General features: G+C 39.0%; 3 protein-coding genes across 3 annotated transcripts; 2 read left to right on the forward strand and 1 right to left on the reverse strand.

The window, feature by feature from the left end:
• The first annotated feature begins 371 nt into the window (after positions 1 to 371).
• On the forward strand, positions 372 to 1839 carry LOC121788983 (galactinol synthase 1-like). Its single transcript, XM_042187550.1, has 3 exons — positions 372 to 760; positions 906 to 1361; positions 1437 to 1839. Exons 1-3 carry the CDS (start codon positions 383 to 385, stop codon positions 1629 to 1631), a joined length of 1029 nt encoding a protein of 342 aa, XP_042043484.1. The 5' UTR covers positions 372 to 382; the 3' UTR covers positions 1632 to 1839.
• Positions 1840 to 4952: 3113 nt separating this feature from the next.
• LOC121788979 (pantothenate kinase 1-like) lies at positions 4953 to 9381 on the forward strand. Its single transcript, XM_042187548.1, has 9 exons — positions 4953 to 5377; positions 5964 to 6173; positions 6593 to 6639; positions 7078 to 7194; positions 7705 to 7799; positions 7874 to 7967; positions 8145 to 8276; positions 8636 to 8748; positions 8916 to 9381. Exons 1-9 carry the CDS (start codon positions 5311 to 5313, stop codon positions 8953 to 8955), a joined length of 915 nt encoding a protein of 304 aa, XP_042043482.1. The 5' UTR covers positions 4953 to 5310; the 3' UTR covers positions 8956 to 9381.
• Positions 9382 to 12295: 2914 nt separating this feature from the next.
• LOC121788982 lies at positions 12296 to 12997 on the reverse strand (the record flags this gene model as incomplete). Its single annotated transcript, XM_042187549.1, has 1 exon — positions 12296 to 12997. A coding segment is annotated over one exon (498 nt), but the record flags the coding sequence as incomplete, so codon positions are not given.
• Positions 12998 to 17274: the final 4277 nt, after the last annotated feature.

The following is a 17274-nucleotide window of genomic DNA, read 5'->3' on the forward strand; positions in this document are numbered from 1 at the left end:
AAAATCATATTCCACGAAGACAATGACATCCAATACATGCGCCTCTCATTTAATTAGGTTAAATTCCATGGACAAAATTTCTAGGAAAATCCCGTGGAAGAAATTAGGAAATAGAAAGAGGAGTAATATCTAACTATAATGTCGCGAATATGACTTAATAAGCCCATTAATTCTCAGCCTTTGCTTCCGTTGATAAGGCTCAGATGAAGAGTTAACTGAAACATCACCTTCTTTAATTCCCTCCACATTTTTATAACAAAAAAGTGTAACGAAAAAAAATATATAGGAAATAAAGAATATTCCTCCATTTATTCGAGTTTCATTTGGAGTTGCTTTGCATGTCATTCGAGCAGTATATAAAGACGAGAAGCCTCGCCATTGAATGCCAGGAAGAAAAAAGCAATTAGGGTTTCCGATTTTCCTAAACTCTTCAGCATCAATGGCTCCGGTGGAATCTGCTCTCCCCAGCGACGGGAAAGTCTCGGGGCTCGACTCGGAGAAAGCCTACGTGACATTCCTAGCTGGGGCGGGCGACTATGTGAAAGGCGTGGTCGGGTTGGCTAAGGGTTTGAGGAAGGTCGAGAGCGCTTACCCTCTCGTCGTGGCGATCTTGCCGGATGTCCCGGAGGAGCACCGCCAGATCTTGAGGGATCAAGGTTGCATCGTCAAGGAGATCGTTCCCATCTACCCGCCCGAAAACCAGATTCAGTTCGCCATGGCCTACTACGTCATCAACTACTCCAAACTCCGTATATGGAATGTAAGTAGTTTTAGTGGTGTGGGTTTTATAGACTAAATGCATTGATAGACTTACAAAAGAAAGGGTCGGCAATTACTGATGGAAAGTTTTCGTTGCTAAAAAAGTTGTTTTCTGTCTTTTGAGGTGAGTTCTCGTGTGATAACAGTTTTTGGAGTACAAGAAGATGGTGTACCTTGATGCTGACATCCAAGTATACGAAAACATCGATCACCTGTTGGAGACACCGGACGGGTATTTCTACGCGGTGATGGACTGCTTCTGCGAGAAGACATGGAGCCACTCGAAACAATACTCGGTGGGGTATTGCCAGCAGTGCCCGGAGAGGGTGGCGTGGCCGGGTGAGATGGGGTCACCTCCTGCGCTCTACTTCAACGCGGGCATGTTCGTGTTCGAGCCTAGCAAGGCCACCTACGACGACCTCCTCCACACCCTACGCATAACCCCGCCCACGCCATTCGCTGAGCAGGATTTCTTGAACATGTTCTTTGAGAAAGTGTACAAGCCAATTCCTCTCATCTACAACCTCGTTCTAGCGATGCTTTGGCGCCACCCGGAAAACGTTGAGCTCAACAAAGTCCAAGTTGTTCACTACTGCGCTGCTGTAAGCCTCTTTTTTTGATTAATAGTATTATTTAGAAAGAGGAGATTAATAAGAAAAACGAGGAAATGGGTGCAGGGATCGAAGCCATGGAGGTACACAGGGGAAGAAGCGAACATGGAGAGGGAAGATATCAAGATGCTGGTGAAGAAATGGTGGGACGTGTACAACGATGAGTCGTTGGATTTCAAGGCAGTTGCATCAAGGCCATCCATCTTGGCTTCCCTCCCCGAGCCTGCGGTTTCATACATACCTGCTCCTTCTGCTGCTTAATTCACACCAACCAACCCCCACTATACTATATGCAATAATGCAATCTTTATTACTACTAGTATTCTCCTTTTCTTTTTAAACATATATATTCTCTGTTTTTTCTTAGGCTGCTTGGCTTGATTTTTTTTATGTGCAACTAAACTCTATGCTTCTGTTTCTATTCATATGCAGTCAATAAATCTTTGCAATCGCAATTATTATAGTTAAATCATCAGTCTGCAAATATTATATGCAATTTCTAACACTACTTACTATTCCATACTCAGAGCATCCACTACGCGTCCCGCACGCGGCTCGCGTTCCGTCCCAGAGGGACGGTTCCGCCGCGGGACGCGTTGCAACGTTCGTCCCATCCCGTAACCCGCCCCCAGCCCGTCCCGTAGCCCGTATCCGCGAGACAAGGGACGGGCCGGCCAGACAAGGGACGCGCCGGCGACGTGGCGCGCCCCCGATGCATGCGTGACGCCCACTCGCTGGCCCGCGAGTGGGCGTCGTCACGGATGATGCAATAATTCATTTTTTTAAAAAAAATTCGAATTTTAATAAAAAAAATTATTTTTCAAACGGTAATGTTACCGTTAATTTTTTATTTTCTTTTTATTTTTAATTTTTTTTTTATTTATTTACTCTATAAATAATCATATTTCATACTCATTTCACACACAAACACACATCTATTCCTCTCAAATCCTCTCTATCACTCCAATTTCCATCTTAAATCAACTCAAACAAATGGATCCTTTTGAGCAAATGCGTCAATTAATGGAACAATCACTTGAAGAAGATCGACGACGAGAGGCGGAGGAAGCCGCGCCACCCCCACGACGCTCCCGGAAGTACATCAATCGGAACCGGAAGGAAGCCACCGCACGGTTAGTACGCGACTACTTCTGCGATAACCCGATTTGGGGAGATACCTACTTCCGTCGCCGTTTCCGCATGAGTAAACCGCTATTTCTCCATATAGCGAATACTTTGGCTGCCCGGGAAGAGTTCTTCCGAGAAGGGTTCGATGCGGTCGGCCGTCCCAGCAACACGACGCTGCAGAAATGTACTGCAACCATCCATCAGCTTGCGACTGGACAAACGGCCGATATATTCGACGAATACCTCCACATCGGAGACACCACTGGGCGCATGTGCTTGCTCAACTTCTGCATCACATCTGTTACTGATTGATATGGTCGTATCTAGTCCATTTAATTGTTTTAGCACATCACACTCTTTTTTAATTTAGCGATAGCCCCTTTTCTCCTTTAATTTGACTTTTTTCAGTAACTACTTATAGTACATTTATTTTTCAATAAATACTTTAATTCAATATGAACTTCTAATTTCTTTCACCATCATCGCAATTTTGAAGGTGTAATATTATGATATTGGTCGGGTTAATGTCTCCTTGATGGAATTTATTACTAACATTTTGGTCTTATCATTTTTATCCCAACTTTTAAAATTAATCAAATTTATTTCTAGTAATATTTTATAATTATATTAATATGATCCCAATTTTTTAAAGTTACCTCAATATTTTTAAATACGTACCAAGATTGGAAATTCACTTCATGATTGAAGGTGTAATCATGATTCATGAAGATGACTTATTACCCTTGCCTCAATAATAATAATACTCCTATAGGCTATAGGACCTACTATTAAAAACATTATCTAAAAATGATTGATGAAATTGAAACAAACTGAAAAGATATATGGATCTAGCTTTAAAAAATTGTATAAATTGTATTCAATCATTAAAGGTCGGGCATAAAATTAGTAGTACATGAATTTCAAAGTTTTGAGTTATTGATAAATGATCATAGTTTTACGTAATACTAGCTTATAGTAATACGTAATAAATATACCTGAACCGAGAAAATCACAAGGACAGTTGGTATAATTAAATGCATCTTGATACCGTTGCCTTAATTAATTTCGTACATGTGTGATTTCTTGCCTTCCAAGATTTAGCCACACGCCACTTTCCTTTCCAAGATCTAGCCACAGATCACTTTCCTTTCAAAGACCAGTCAAAGTTAGGGTTACTTCATCTATATATAGAGCGCGCATATTCAAAATTCTTGAGGAAAACCGAATTGCGATAAATTTTATTGAAGAGAATTCTTGAGTAAAAAGCAGAGAGAGAATTTAGTTGAGAGCATGGAGAATAGTGATTACTCGTGTGGATCTTTGTGGAACCAGAATCGGACGACGAGTGTTATGGTTATGGATGTGGAATTGGGGAACCATCTCAATCTCAATCCATCCCTAATCCCTGCGGCGAATGTGCGCAGCCTGTGATTCGGTCGTCGTGGGTGGGGCGTTTCGTGGTTTACTCTGACTTGGAATTTACTTGTGAGTTATTTGAAGGCCTGTGTTTCGATCTGTGGCGATGCGGCTTCCGGCGTCGATCAATTGGGAGTCGGTGTGGCCCAAGAGTTTCGACCCCAGCCCACCGATGATGATTCTTTTTCCCATCTGTGCCCAACCACGAGACCGCCTACGAGTTTGATCTCATTCGCGACGATGCAGCAGCGCGGAGGTCATGGGCTCGGAGCTACTGCTCTTCACTTCCGTTGATCCAGCCGCGGGGATCAGCCTTGCTGCCTCTGAATACTTATTTACTTTTGTTTTATTTTCATGATTTGTGCATAAGCTCACTGTTCCTACGATCATTGTGGTGTACATTTGTTACTGCATCGTGTTCTTTATGAGAGAGGAAGGTTCTCTTTTGTTAGTTTATGGGATATGTAATTTTGACATGCACGGTGTACCTCATTAAAATTAAGACTATTGGCAGAATTTGTTTATTAGACTGGCCATATTCATATCAATTATTTGTAAGCTTTGGATGAAATTATTATTTTGGTTAAGATTAAGTGACATAAGAATCCGGATTATAAATTTATCCTTCATACGCCGTTTTTTTCAAAACAAAATCGAAGGAATTAATATTTAGGGAATAATAAAATATGGAAATAAAATAAAGTATGAAAAATAGTACTAAAATAAACAAGGAATAAAATACGTTAAAGAAAAGTAGATAATATTAAAATGATTGACTTTTGCTAAAATATGAAATAAATTCGATATATCAACAGACTCTATCAAACGGGGGAGGAAAATAAAATGTGCAGCCAAAATATGGAGAGAATAATCAATAGTGTAGTGCAAGAACGTCAATGTGCAGCCAGTTTGAATCAAGAATTATTGACAATTGAAATATTGTAAGAATTTATGTAGGTCTCCATTAATCTTCAATTATAACACGAATTTTAATTCAAAATGAATGAAATATGATAGATATCAAAAGAATACTGCTGTTAGTGAAGCACCCATCCTTTTGCAGGATTTACTCACAAAAGCGGTTATTAAATTCCATCGCCTATTACTATTTCCCTTCTTCTCTGACACAGTTACTCCGCCACCACCCTTCCACCTAACTTTTAAACCACATCAAAAATGAATAAAAATCGAATTTTGGAGAAAAGAGATGTCCCCACTTCATTAGATTTCTCTGCTATTAGGTTGATTTGATAGTTGACAATCGATCCTGTTTTCTATGTATAAATCATGAAGTCACTACCCGGATTCTCTACACAATCGAATTTGGTCCAATTCAACGCAACGAGGCGGATTTACAGTGATAGCCGTGAAGGGTGTTGGAACTGAAGCACCGAATATGGGTGAGAGGGAATTCAAGTCATGTGATCGAGATGATGTCTCGCATCTTTCTCTTCATATAGGAGGTAATTGCCTGTTTAATTGCTGAATCGTTTCTTCGCAAATGCAATTATTGCTTTTATTTCATTTGTTGCGCTTCGAATTGTTATGATTGCCATTTCTCGATTACTACCTTTTTCCCATTTTCAGCTGTGATTTGGGCCCTTACTGTTTAAACAATCTGGAACCTTCTGTAAAAAGCAAAATTTTCAAGTGGGGTCTTTCTTAAAGCTTAAAAGGCATGTTGATTCGACCTTTTGTTTTCTGTGGTTTGGTGAAATCGAACTTTCTTTCTTTGTGCCTTTGTGGTGCTTTTCTTAAGTTTTAATTCGAGTTAGCTGATCACAGCGCAAGATATTAGCTAATTCAGGATTGAAGATCATTTATCATTCTGCTTGACAAAACTATACATTTTCGTTTTACTTCATATAATTCGATTTAGTTCAAGTTATACTATTGGACTAAGGATCATTTATCCCTCTGCTTGTTGAAAACTGCACATTGCGGGATTGTATAGCTGTAACTGTCGGTGCTACAAAACATCCAAGTTTGACAGTAGTCAGTTGATCAACCAATCAAAATTTGCTTTAATCTTTCATTTATTATCTGTAGGTTCGCTAATAAAGATGGTTTACTTCTCAAGTGGCTCTAGCTCCCCCTCTGATGATCAGAAAGACAACTATTTAAAAGATGGAACTAACACATCCATTGGCACCTCCAATCATAATGGCCTAAGAGGGAAACTTCACTTTCTGAAGTTTGAAACAAGCAAAATCGACGAATGCATCAAGTTCATATCTTCCCAGCACCTTCAACACAATGGTGAACCATCGAACTTTTCTATTATGATCAATACCTCAACATATGTGAAATATGCATTTAAGTAATTGTTATATGTTACTATATGTTATGTGTCATATGTCATATGTACAAGTGGTGCCTTTCTGCCTGCTCCTTCAGTGCATTATTGTAGCTTTGGAAAATGATTGCAATGTTATTCTGCTATGATCTGCCTCTGATGAGATGGTAATGCATTAAATTTGTGAATCGGGCTAGATGTAACATCAAGATTATGAGCAACCGTTTTGGGGTTCATCAACCCAGTAGATAATCTGATCACACATGTTTAGCTGAACAGTTTTCTCAGTATTTCTGCATACTTATATGCCTTTTTAGAGGCTTGTGAATCCTGTACAGTAGTATTGCATATATCTGCCTTCTTACCTGCTCTCTGAATCCAGGTGGTCAGGATGATAAGGACCTTGCCTGTGAGGAAAACATTATTAAGGTAATTTTTTGAATAATGCCGATTAGATGATTAGAAAATGTCCTTTTGTCATTGCCTTGTCCTGAAACCAAGTAGGTTTCTTATAGTTAGTCTCCAGATATTTTATGAGTTGATATGGTTTCTAAAGAAGTTTATGATTTGTAATTTAATAGTAACATAACGAGAAAATCATTTTAGTGAATTTGAAACAAAAATTATGAATTAACTAATAAATAGTTTCTGCCAGTCGTAGCTTGTTTTTCCCTCTTTCTGATAATAAGAGTGGATATAGATCTGAATGTCTTTCTATCATAGACCGGAACTGCAGGATATTTTTCCTATCCTTTCTTCCCTTATTCAGTTTATCATGTAATGTGTAGACTTTTCAAGTCAAGCATAAAATTTTGTCTTGGCACTTAGACATATGAATTGATAATCTGATTGATTCTGTTTCTGAAGGCCACGGGTGGCGGGGCATTTAAATTTGCTGATTTATTCAAAGAAAAGCTAGGTATTGTTCTGGACAAGGTAGATGAAATGAGCTGCCTTGTTGCTGGAGCCAATTTCCTACTTAAGGTATTGACCATTTAATGCTACAATCTTGAATTTTCTTCGTTCTTCATTAGCTCTGGGTGACTCTACTGCAGTTTGCATTGTATCATCTACTCTTTCTCCTTTAACCACAAAGATCTGTACCCTTATCTCCTAGTTAATGTGGGGTCTGGAGTCAGCATGATCAAGGTAATCTTACTCTGTTTCACTATATCTTGTTCTTTTTTTCTCAACCTCTGCTTTTCGTGTTTTAGAATAAAGGTTTCTATCTATGACTAGCCAAATTATATTTGATTAGAGCAAAATACTACTTTTTTCTGAATAACTCGGTGTAATGATAGGATGAAACTAGCATGAAAGGTATCATCTAGTTAACAGAGTACATTCATCTGTTACTCCCCGTACTTAATGTGATTACTATTTTATGATTCTATACCAGACATGACTCTGTTGCATCTTTTGCACGTGTATGAGAATTTGAAGGTTTTAGTTCCTTCATGTAACATCCTATATTATATTTCCCTGTGAATTTAGGTAGATGGAGACAACAAATTTGAGCGAGTCAGCGGAACAAGTGTTGGTGGCGGCACATTCTGGGGTTTGGGAAGACTTTTAACGGAGTGCCAAAGGTTGCTCTTAGACCTTTTGTATGGTGCAATTTATTGTCCCACATAATTCGCCTCATGATCATTTCTGGTTACAGTTTTGATGAGCTGTTAGAATTGAGTCGCCAAGGAAACAACAGAGTGATAGACATGCTTGTTGGAGACATATACGGTGGAACAGATTACTCGAAGGTTTATTTCCTTGAGAGCATGTCCCCATCTCCTCGATGTCCTTCTTTATTTGTTTCAATCAGTGTCTAGAAATTTCAGTACGACAAACTAAATTCACTAATCTGTATTTGAAGTGAGCGCTTTAACAGTGGCCAGGTAGGCGGTATAACAATATATATATCTGTTTAAATATTTCAGATTGGTCTTACGTCAACAACAATTGCTTCGAGTTTTGGCAAGGCAATATCTGCAAACAAAGAACTTGATGATTACAGACCTGAGGATGTAGCCAGGTCCCTACTAAGAATGATCTCAAACAATATTGGACAGGTCAGTCAAATGAAAGCGGCTATTTTACACCTAAAAAACTGTGGGTAATTGCATTAGATATAGAAAAAATAAGAACATAAATAGCCAGTGTTACTGTTGGGTTCTGTAAAACTCAATTCTGGTAAGACACATCAGACACATTTTACATGAAGGTTAAGCTATGTTAGGACAAACAAATTAATTGCAATACTAGATTTAGGAAATCATTTTTTTTATCATCATATTCCCACTATATCCATTACTCCTTTTGAAGAAGATGGTAAACATTTTTTTGTATCTGTTTAGCATCATTTTAGCATGTCATGTTGGTTTTGAGGTATACTTGTGTTTTAACTGTTTCCTCTATCTGCCAATGTCAGATTGCTTACTTGAACGCATTATGTTTTGGATTGAAGAGGATATTTTTCGGAGGATTTTTCATTCGAGGACATGCATACACAATGGACACACTTTCAGTAGCAGTTAATTTCTGGTAGTGACCTGCTTTTCTGCTCAAATAAAATATAGTATGATGTTCATAAGGAAAATCCAATTGGCATTTTCATTGATCCCTTGCTATAAATAGTTATCTTTGCACTCCTGTTTTAAATGATCACTAGTGGATTTTGATTCTCTTAAAAACCATTGCATAATTTTCAGGTCGAAAGGTGAAGCAAAAGCTCTATTTCTGCGGCACTAAGGGTTTCTTGGGGCACTGGGAGCTTTTATGAACTACAAGAAAAATGGATTTACAGATATCACTCATCAATATATGGAACAATCCTGTGAAATTGCACAAGATTTGGTCTGCAAAGATGAAGATATTTAGTGATGTGTTTCTCAGCACCAACACAGTAAAGTCGAACCTAACCCCATAGGTGTCGGTAGAATGTATTGACACTACTTGCTGCAGTGCCGAGTTAACTTTGCACTTTGCAGTATCGTATATTAACATACAAATCCCAGGGATTTAAGATTTTCAACCCACACCCTCTATCTAGTTTATTGGAGAGGGATCATCACATGTAGTTTCTTCTTGTTGTTATACTATTATCCACAGAATATTACTGTATGTATCCTTAGTCAGAAATTATCTGACTGGCGATGATTGATGCTATTCTCATTATTTTACTCTCTAAGAACATGTTTACAGTCTCAAGTTAACCTCATGTAAGAACCTTCGAATGCCTTTTCTTTTTTTATCTCCCAATTTGTCACTAATTAGTCATAAATGCTATATAAAGTAGTTTAAATCCAATCTAGTTTTTCTGTGATATATTCAGCATATTTGATAATAGAGTTTGTTGGCAACTTAGGCAGTTCCATGGATGGTGGAAATTGTTGCCAGGTTGATGTTCATCCTGTTACAAAGTCCTCTCTATCCCCAGGGGCATCCTTTCTGCAGCCTCTTCCTCAGGGACCAGATGTCTCATGGAAACTACTCAAGCGAAGAGCAATAAGCTTCTAAACATATTAAAGGTATTCACAAGGTAAGAGAGTCCATAATAAGTACTACTAGTATTCTGACCACATGTTAAAAATCCAAAATTCTGTATTATTGACTCATTTGAATCCAAAATCCTTCAGTGCTAAATACAATCTTATGTAATTCACTCGATAGCAGATGCTTTGTGTGTGAAATATCATCAGTCAGGACGCTTGATTGAGGATGTTTATCAATATGTAGTTCCATCATTGTTTTTGGATTTTTTCCATTGTGAAAATATGAAAAAAGAATCTCGAAACATGTGGAACTCTTGGTGCTTTCCTTGCTAGTCAAAATCTGATTATGTTATGTTTGATAATATGCAATATGTTCAACAGTACAAGGATTGGCATTAAATTGTGTAGTGAGCAACCAAATTTCCAGGCTATGAATAACTGTATTATGCCCCATTGATGAAGGTTCAAAGTTATGAACAATCTTTGTCATGATAGTGAAACTGAAACATAGATTTTCTGCCTAGTATGTCATGATAGCCTTGTCTTTGGGTGTTTTGTTCTTAATTATTATTGATAGATGCTCAATTTAATCAGTAGTACTTTCTTTCTTGTCCTTCTCTTACTATGAAACCTAAGCTGAGTTCCTCATTGAAGCTTTTTATAATATGACTAACTGCAATGGTCTTAGGTACAGTACAACCTTTTCCTAACAGTCTATTCATATCACGGTGTCATTGTCAAGGCTTTGTGGAATGCTGTTTCATGTTTCATAGTTTCTGATTCTACATACATCTCGGGATATTATGGAATGATTTCAAAGCTTGTAATTTGAAATTTACTTGTACTCCCTGAATTTTGCAGGAACAGACTTTTTATGTTACTACTTTGATAATCTCAAAACAAGAGTCTAACTCCATTTCCTAGCACATCAGCCTTGTGTATTTTTTCTTTTTCGTCTTCTCTTCTTTTTTGTCGGTTTCAGGCGGTAAATGAGGAAGATTTATACGCCATACGACAGGAAAAAGCCTTATTTCCTATTGGATGCTTCCATGTAAGTTGTCCATCTTTCTTTCTTCAGTCAGCTGATATGGTCACTTATCCAAAGCAAACTGTGTAGTGGACAAGATAGTAAGATGGCATTTATAGAACCTTTTCATAAGAGATAATTTCTCAGGTTTAGTTGGAGCTTTGCAGATACTATTAGTTTCTATGCAGCTATATATGTAAATGGTCCCTGTTTGCTTCCATCCTATACCTTAAAGCTGTCTGTTTGATATGCTTCATATTTTCTTAATTGTAACCATCATCGACCAGCATTAGTATTATGAACAATCATATTATGAGTCGAGTTCATGGTTTTAAAGACTTGTAGTGTTACAACTTGCATTCCAAACCACCATATAAACATGATCTGTTACTAACATTTGATGCACCTTCAGTCCCCCATAACTTGTCTGAACTAATTCAGACAATGCGGTATATTGAAGCTAGCCGGCCCTGATGGAATGGAACGAACATCATCGAAGAATGTCGAGAGGGGCTTCCAAATTCACAATGCACCATCTGATGGAACCGCCACATACCAGTATTGCTCGTTACACAAGATAATATAAGCGCATAAACTGATTCTGTTTATTATTAAGCAGATGTTAAATGGAGTTAAGCATATGGAGAATGTTAAGTAGAGCATGATTGTCGTTTGTACTGAGCATGCATGTGCAATCAATTCATGTATATTTTGTGCAGGGAAGGGGTGGCGGCCCCTACGGTACAATTCAACATGAGAAGAAAAGGCAGCCCATGTGCACTCTGTAATTAGGTTCTGCACAATGCTTGTGGACAACAGAATAAACCAATCTCTTCCTCCAACAATAATCAACATGTTTTTCTCCTAAATTTATATGCTTCCTCAGAACTTGGCTTCTTCTAACTTATTTTATTGAGATAATAGGGGATAACTGAGATACCATCTCTTTTCTTTTTTATATACACACACATGTATCTTGTATACATTGACGTGTGTGCATCGGTGATTTTCTTTTTTTTGGTGAGATTGTTTTTTACATTTGATTGCGTCAAGAAGCTTGGAGTAGTTGGTAAGCAAAGTTAGTTTTGGCTGTTAAGTTTTTATGGGTGGTAACAAAGTTGGGGTTTTGGGGCCCCCAATATTAAATAAGTTGTTACCATTTCGTTGGGGTTTTGGGGCCCCCAATATTAAATAAGTTGTTACCATTTCTCACCTAATGTAATTAATCATCTTCTTGATTTTATCTTCTTTTCATGGTTGGAATTTGTGAGAGAGGTCCAATTGTGGACACTAGAAAGTTGCGCTCCTACTGTTGCAACAATTCTTTTTCAACACCAATTAATATACTAACTATCATCGGAATTACAACTTTATTTCATATTTTCAACCCAAGATATACCATTGTCTCTCAACTTTTTGGCCTTTTAACTGATAAATTCATAAATACTTGAGACCTGCCATATCCCAACCTTTTCCTTTTTTCACTGTTGACAATAAAGAATTTGCCGCTAACATAAATTCAAAGTTTTTGAAAAGAGGATTTTAGGTGATTTTGTATCATGGAGTACAATTTAATCAAACCCACATACACTATATAATGTTGTTTAAAAATTACAACGAATGAATAATTGATCTTCTAGTGTCAGCAACTCCTGACCCAAAATCTTTTTAATATATGGCCACCAATAAAACACCAAAAAATGAAATAGACCTAAAATAGAATTATAGAAACTAGATAAAAATATAGAGTTAAAAAACTAGCAACCCTTAATGCTTAAAAGGGATGTACATTTTTACTTAATCCGCCATTAACATTAGTGAAAAACCCCATCAACTCCGGCCGGTAAGGCAAATACGACCGCCGCCGCTCCTCCCCTTTCGCCTTACTCTTCAAATACACTTCATGAGCCGACAACGGCGCCGTTTTCACCTTCCCGCCCTTCTTCGCTTTTCCACTCACTTTCACCGCCGCCGCCTCCTTTTTCTCGCACTTCTCCTCTCCCTTCGCGGCCGGAGACGGAGCGTTGTTGTTGTTAAGGAATACGAAAGCGTCCCTGCCGTCGCTGTTGCTCCTACCGAGCAAATCCTTGAACCGCCAAATTTTGGAAAACCCGGTCGAGTTGCTCTTTTGCAGACCTCGGGGGAAGCCTCGACCGCCTTCCGGTCCGACCAGTCGCAGCTCGGACCGGCGGCTCGCTCGTTCTCCGCTTCCGATGACGTGGCAGCTCCAGCCGTTTCCACGAACACCTTCACCGGAGGCCTCATCGGCAAATTATCGTGCAAGGCGGCGGGATCTTCGCCGGTAAAATAGCAGATCGCGGCTGAACAAGGGGAAAATCGGCTTGATCTGACCATTGATGAACGCGTCCTCCGCCGCTATAGGCGACGTGTTCGCTCCTCCACACATAAACGAAAATTCCTCTTCTTCCTCCTCATCCTCTTCGACATCAGCTTGATTTTCTTCAAATTTCACATCAACTTCGCCTTTTCATCACTGCTGAGTTTCAGATGCGTGAGGAAATCTTGGCTCATCTCGGTTTCTAATTGAGTTTCCATATCTGCAATTCTCTCTCAAGGTTGTGTTTGGTTTTAGAGAGAGAGGTTGGATTGATGAGAAGATTGGATTAAGTGAGGGGTTATTTATTTTATATGGGTGGTTGGTTGGTTAGAAGGAAATTTAGGTTTGGTTTTCTATTACTCCTACTTTTTTAATAATATTATTGTTGCTGTCGAAGTTTGACACACAATTATTGTATGGGAAATCATCATATTTGTCTCCATCTACATTGTATACTTATTTGGTTGTCAAGAAATTTCCTTGCCAACCTACGCTTAATCTTTTTGCCGTCAATCATGTGACTGTTTCACTCTATTTTAGGTACCTACGCATTTAATATCATTATATTAAGTCAATAATTATCTATTGCCGCCTTTTATTTTAAAGATAATACTACTTCGTCAGATATTTTACTATATGGAATATTGCTTTAATATCATAGGATGGCGGTATATGATATGGTATTATCACACAAAATGATAAAATATTATTAAATGCAAGTAGTATTAAATTATGACGGATAAGTTTGTGATTTCTTGGAAGGTTCTACAACGGCTGTGAGCAAGACTAGTATATTTTGTTGACGATTGACTAAGAGAAAGGAAAATTTGAGAGGGGAATATTAGTGTGGTATAGCGCCCACGAGCGACGAATATTCGTCCATCTATTTTAGACTATAAACCCTTGTTTCTCAAGTTTTTATGAGAAAAAAATGTGTAGGAAAACGTGTGGAAATTGGAAAAGGCAAGGCTTTTGGCCCTTCACTTTGAGTAACCCCCACATTCTTTTATGTAGTGTCTTAATGCATGGATCTTTCATGTCTCCATCTCTAGCCTATATAAGGCATAGAGTTGTAGAGAGGAAGGACACACAAACAAAACATTCTATCTTCTCTCTAGCTCTCAAGCATTCTAGTTTGCTTTTTAGGAGCATTGTCTAGCTCGGTTCTCGGAACTCCATCAAGTTCGCCAGTGCCTAGCGGGTTTGAAGTGCTTCTACACGCTAGGAGGAAGTCGTTTTATCTTTGGGGGCAATACGCCATTCCGTGAGCACTAGCCGGGGCGTAATTTGTCTTGCGGAAAGAGGCTTCCTCAACTCGACTTATAAATTTGGTTTGCTTTATTTTCGTTGTAATTTTCATTCCTCTATTTGTTGCAAGTTTCCTTTCGATTGTAATAGTTAGAGTACCGCCTGTACACGGCTTGGGAATTTCTTCCCATTATTTCTAACAATCGCAAGACAAATTAGTGTACTCTTCTAAGACAGGGTTATACCAATTGAAGTTGGAGGAAACATGAGCACCAAAGCTGGAATGAAGAAACGAACAGTACCAATGTTCATGAGCTACGAAATGGTTAATTCTAGACATGCCCACCGGTTCCGGTTCCGGCGGTTAACCGCCGAACCGGAACCGGCGGTTCCGGAACCGGAACCGGAACCGGCGCAATATTCCCGAACCGGAACCGGCGCAATTCGGTTCGCGGTCCGGTTCAGGTTCAAGATATTTCGAACCGGAACCGTCACCGAACCGGCGGTTCGGGACGGTTCGGAACCGGCGGTTAACCGTGGAACCGCCGGTTCCGGCGCTTAAATCGAGGCAGGGGGATGGGGGGCCGGTGGTGATCTTAAAAAACGGTCGAAACCGCCGGTTTTTTCGGCGGTTAACCGGCGGTTAACCGGAAAAACCGGCGGTTAACCGCCGGTTTAGTTAGTGGCTTTCGAGGCGGCGCGGAGCACGAGGCGACAATGGAGCAGCTTTTGCAGACGGTTCGTTGACCGAACCGGCGGTTTTATTTCGGAAACCGGCGGGTTTTGGCCCGGAAACCGGCGGTTCCGCCGGTTCCGGCGGTTTTCCGCCAAAACCGCCGGTTTTGTGAAAATTCAAATTTTTTTTTTTTTTTTTTAAATTTCAAATTCGAATTCTTCCATTTTCCCCCTCATTTTTTTTCTATAAATACCCCCCTCTATCCTCATTTACATTCACCCCACTCTTGTGTTAATAAGAGTTTCTCTCTTCAATCTCTCAATTCTCTCTCTTTGTCTCCAATTTCTCATTTGTGCTATTGTGCTTCCATTTAATTACGCAATTGCTACTCTTATTACGCATTGTTATACACTTATACAGTTATACTTGTTCCCGTAGTTCTATAAGTTGTCTTTCTTTCTCCTTATTCGTCTTATTTGTGCTTGAATTATGCATTGTTATACACTTATACACTTATACGCATTGTTGTCCGTTACAACTCAAAATCAATAAAATTTATTTCATTTTCTCCTTATTCGTCTTATTTGTGCTTGAATTATGCATTGTCTTGTTCCGATTTGTTGTATAAAGCCAAATTTCAAATTAAAAAAAAAAAAATAATAATTGAACCGGCGAAACCGCCGGTTCAAAAACCGGAACCGCCAAAACCGCCGGAAAACCGGCGGTTCCGAACCGGAACCGGAACCGCCCCGGTTTTCGAACTGGAACCGGAACCGTGAAATAGCCTCACGGTCCGGTTCCGGTTCCGCTTCCGCCAAAACCGGAACCCGGCGGTTCCGAACCGGAACCGCCGGTTTTCGAACCGTGGGCATCTCTAGTTAATTCCTTGAGATCTATTCTCTTGAGAATTGTGTTTATCGTTTGTCAGTTGACAAGCAAGACCAATTTTGACTTGGTAGTAATAATTGGGATGCATGGGTTGTTGAATATACCAATGCACATATGGTTCAATATAATTGTGTACTTATTGTTGGAGACAATATTGTGCAAATTATTTGAACGTGTTGTTATAAACAACAAAGATCACGAGGTTATCGCAATGGTCTCCGATGTGAACCATGGTAATAATCCAAATGAATGGTTTGTTGATACAGGTGCCACATGTCATGTGTGCTCCGAAAGAAGCGTTTTTTCTACCTATAAATCTGTTGGAGGTAGAAAAGTACGTATGGGAAACCAAGCCTCTTCTAAGGTGGTTGGTGTGGGTAATGTGTTCCTAAAATTAGGATCTGGAAAAGCTCTTACCCTTAGGGATGTACTGCATGTCCCAGACATCCGAAATAATTTGGTGTCAGGCTCACTTCTAGTAAATCATTGATTTTCACTAGAATTTGAGTGTGAAAAGGTTATATTGACCAAGTATGAAAAGTTCATAGGTGAAGGTCACCTAGTGAATGGGCTTTTTGAGCTGAATGTTACAGTCATTCACCGTGGAAAAGGAATAAGCAATAAGGAAAATGACACATCCTCTTATTTGATTGAAAGCTCTGACTTATGGCACAATAGATTGGGACATGTAAATCTAAATGCTATAAAAAGATTAGTAAATCTTAATTTACTAAAAGTAGATAAGTTTAACTCACAAGAAAGATGTGAAGTGTGTGTTGAAGCCAAAATGGCTAAACTGCCGTTCCATTCGGTAGAGCGAAGCACAAAACCTCTTGAATTGATCCATACAGACGTATGTGATTTGAAATTTGTGCAAACAAGAGGTGGTAAAAAGTACTTCATCACATTTATAGATGATTGCACAAGGTATTGTTACCTTTACTTATTAAGAAGTAAAGATGAGGCAATTGAAGCGTTTAAAGACTTCAAAAATGAAGCCGAAAATCAACTTAATTGTCGAATTAAGTATGTTCGAAGTGATAGAGGTGGTGAGTATGTAGCTCCGTTTGCAGAATTATGTCATGCAAGTGGTATAATTCACCAAACCACAGCTCCATATTCTCCTCAATCAAATGGTGTTGCTGAACGCAAAAATCGAACACTAAAAGAGATGATGAATGCTTTGTTGATTAATTCAGGATTACCCCAGAACATGTGGGGGGAGACTGTGTTAACAGCGAATCATATCCTGAACAAAATTCCACTAAAAAAATAGGGATGTAACTCCTTATGAGTTGTGGAAAGGGAAGAAACCTTCGTATTCATACCTCAAAGTGTGGGGGTGTTTAGCGAAGGTAGAAGTGCCACCTCCGAAACAAGTTGCAATAGGCCTTAAAAC

This window comes from Salvia splendens, unplaced genomic scaffold, assembly GCF_004379255.2.
Source record: "Salvia splendens isolate huo1 unplaced genomic scaffold, SspV2 ctg1184, whole genome shotgun sequence".
NCBI classification, from domain to species: domain Eukaryota; kingdom Viridiplantae; phylum Streptophyta; class Magnoliopsida; order Lamiales; family Lamiaceae; genus Salvia; species Salvia splendens.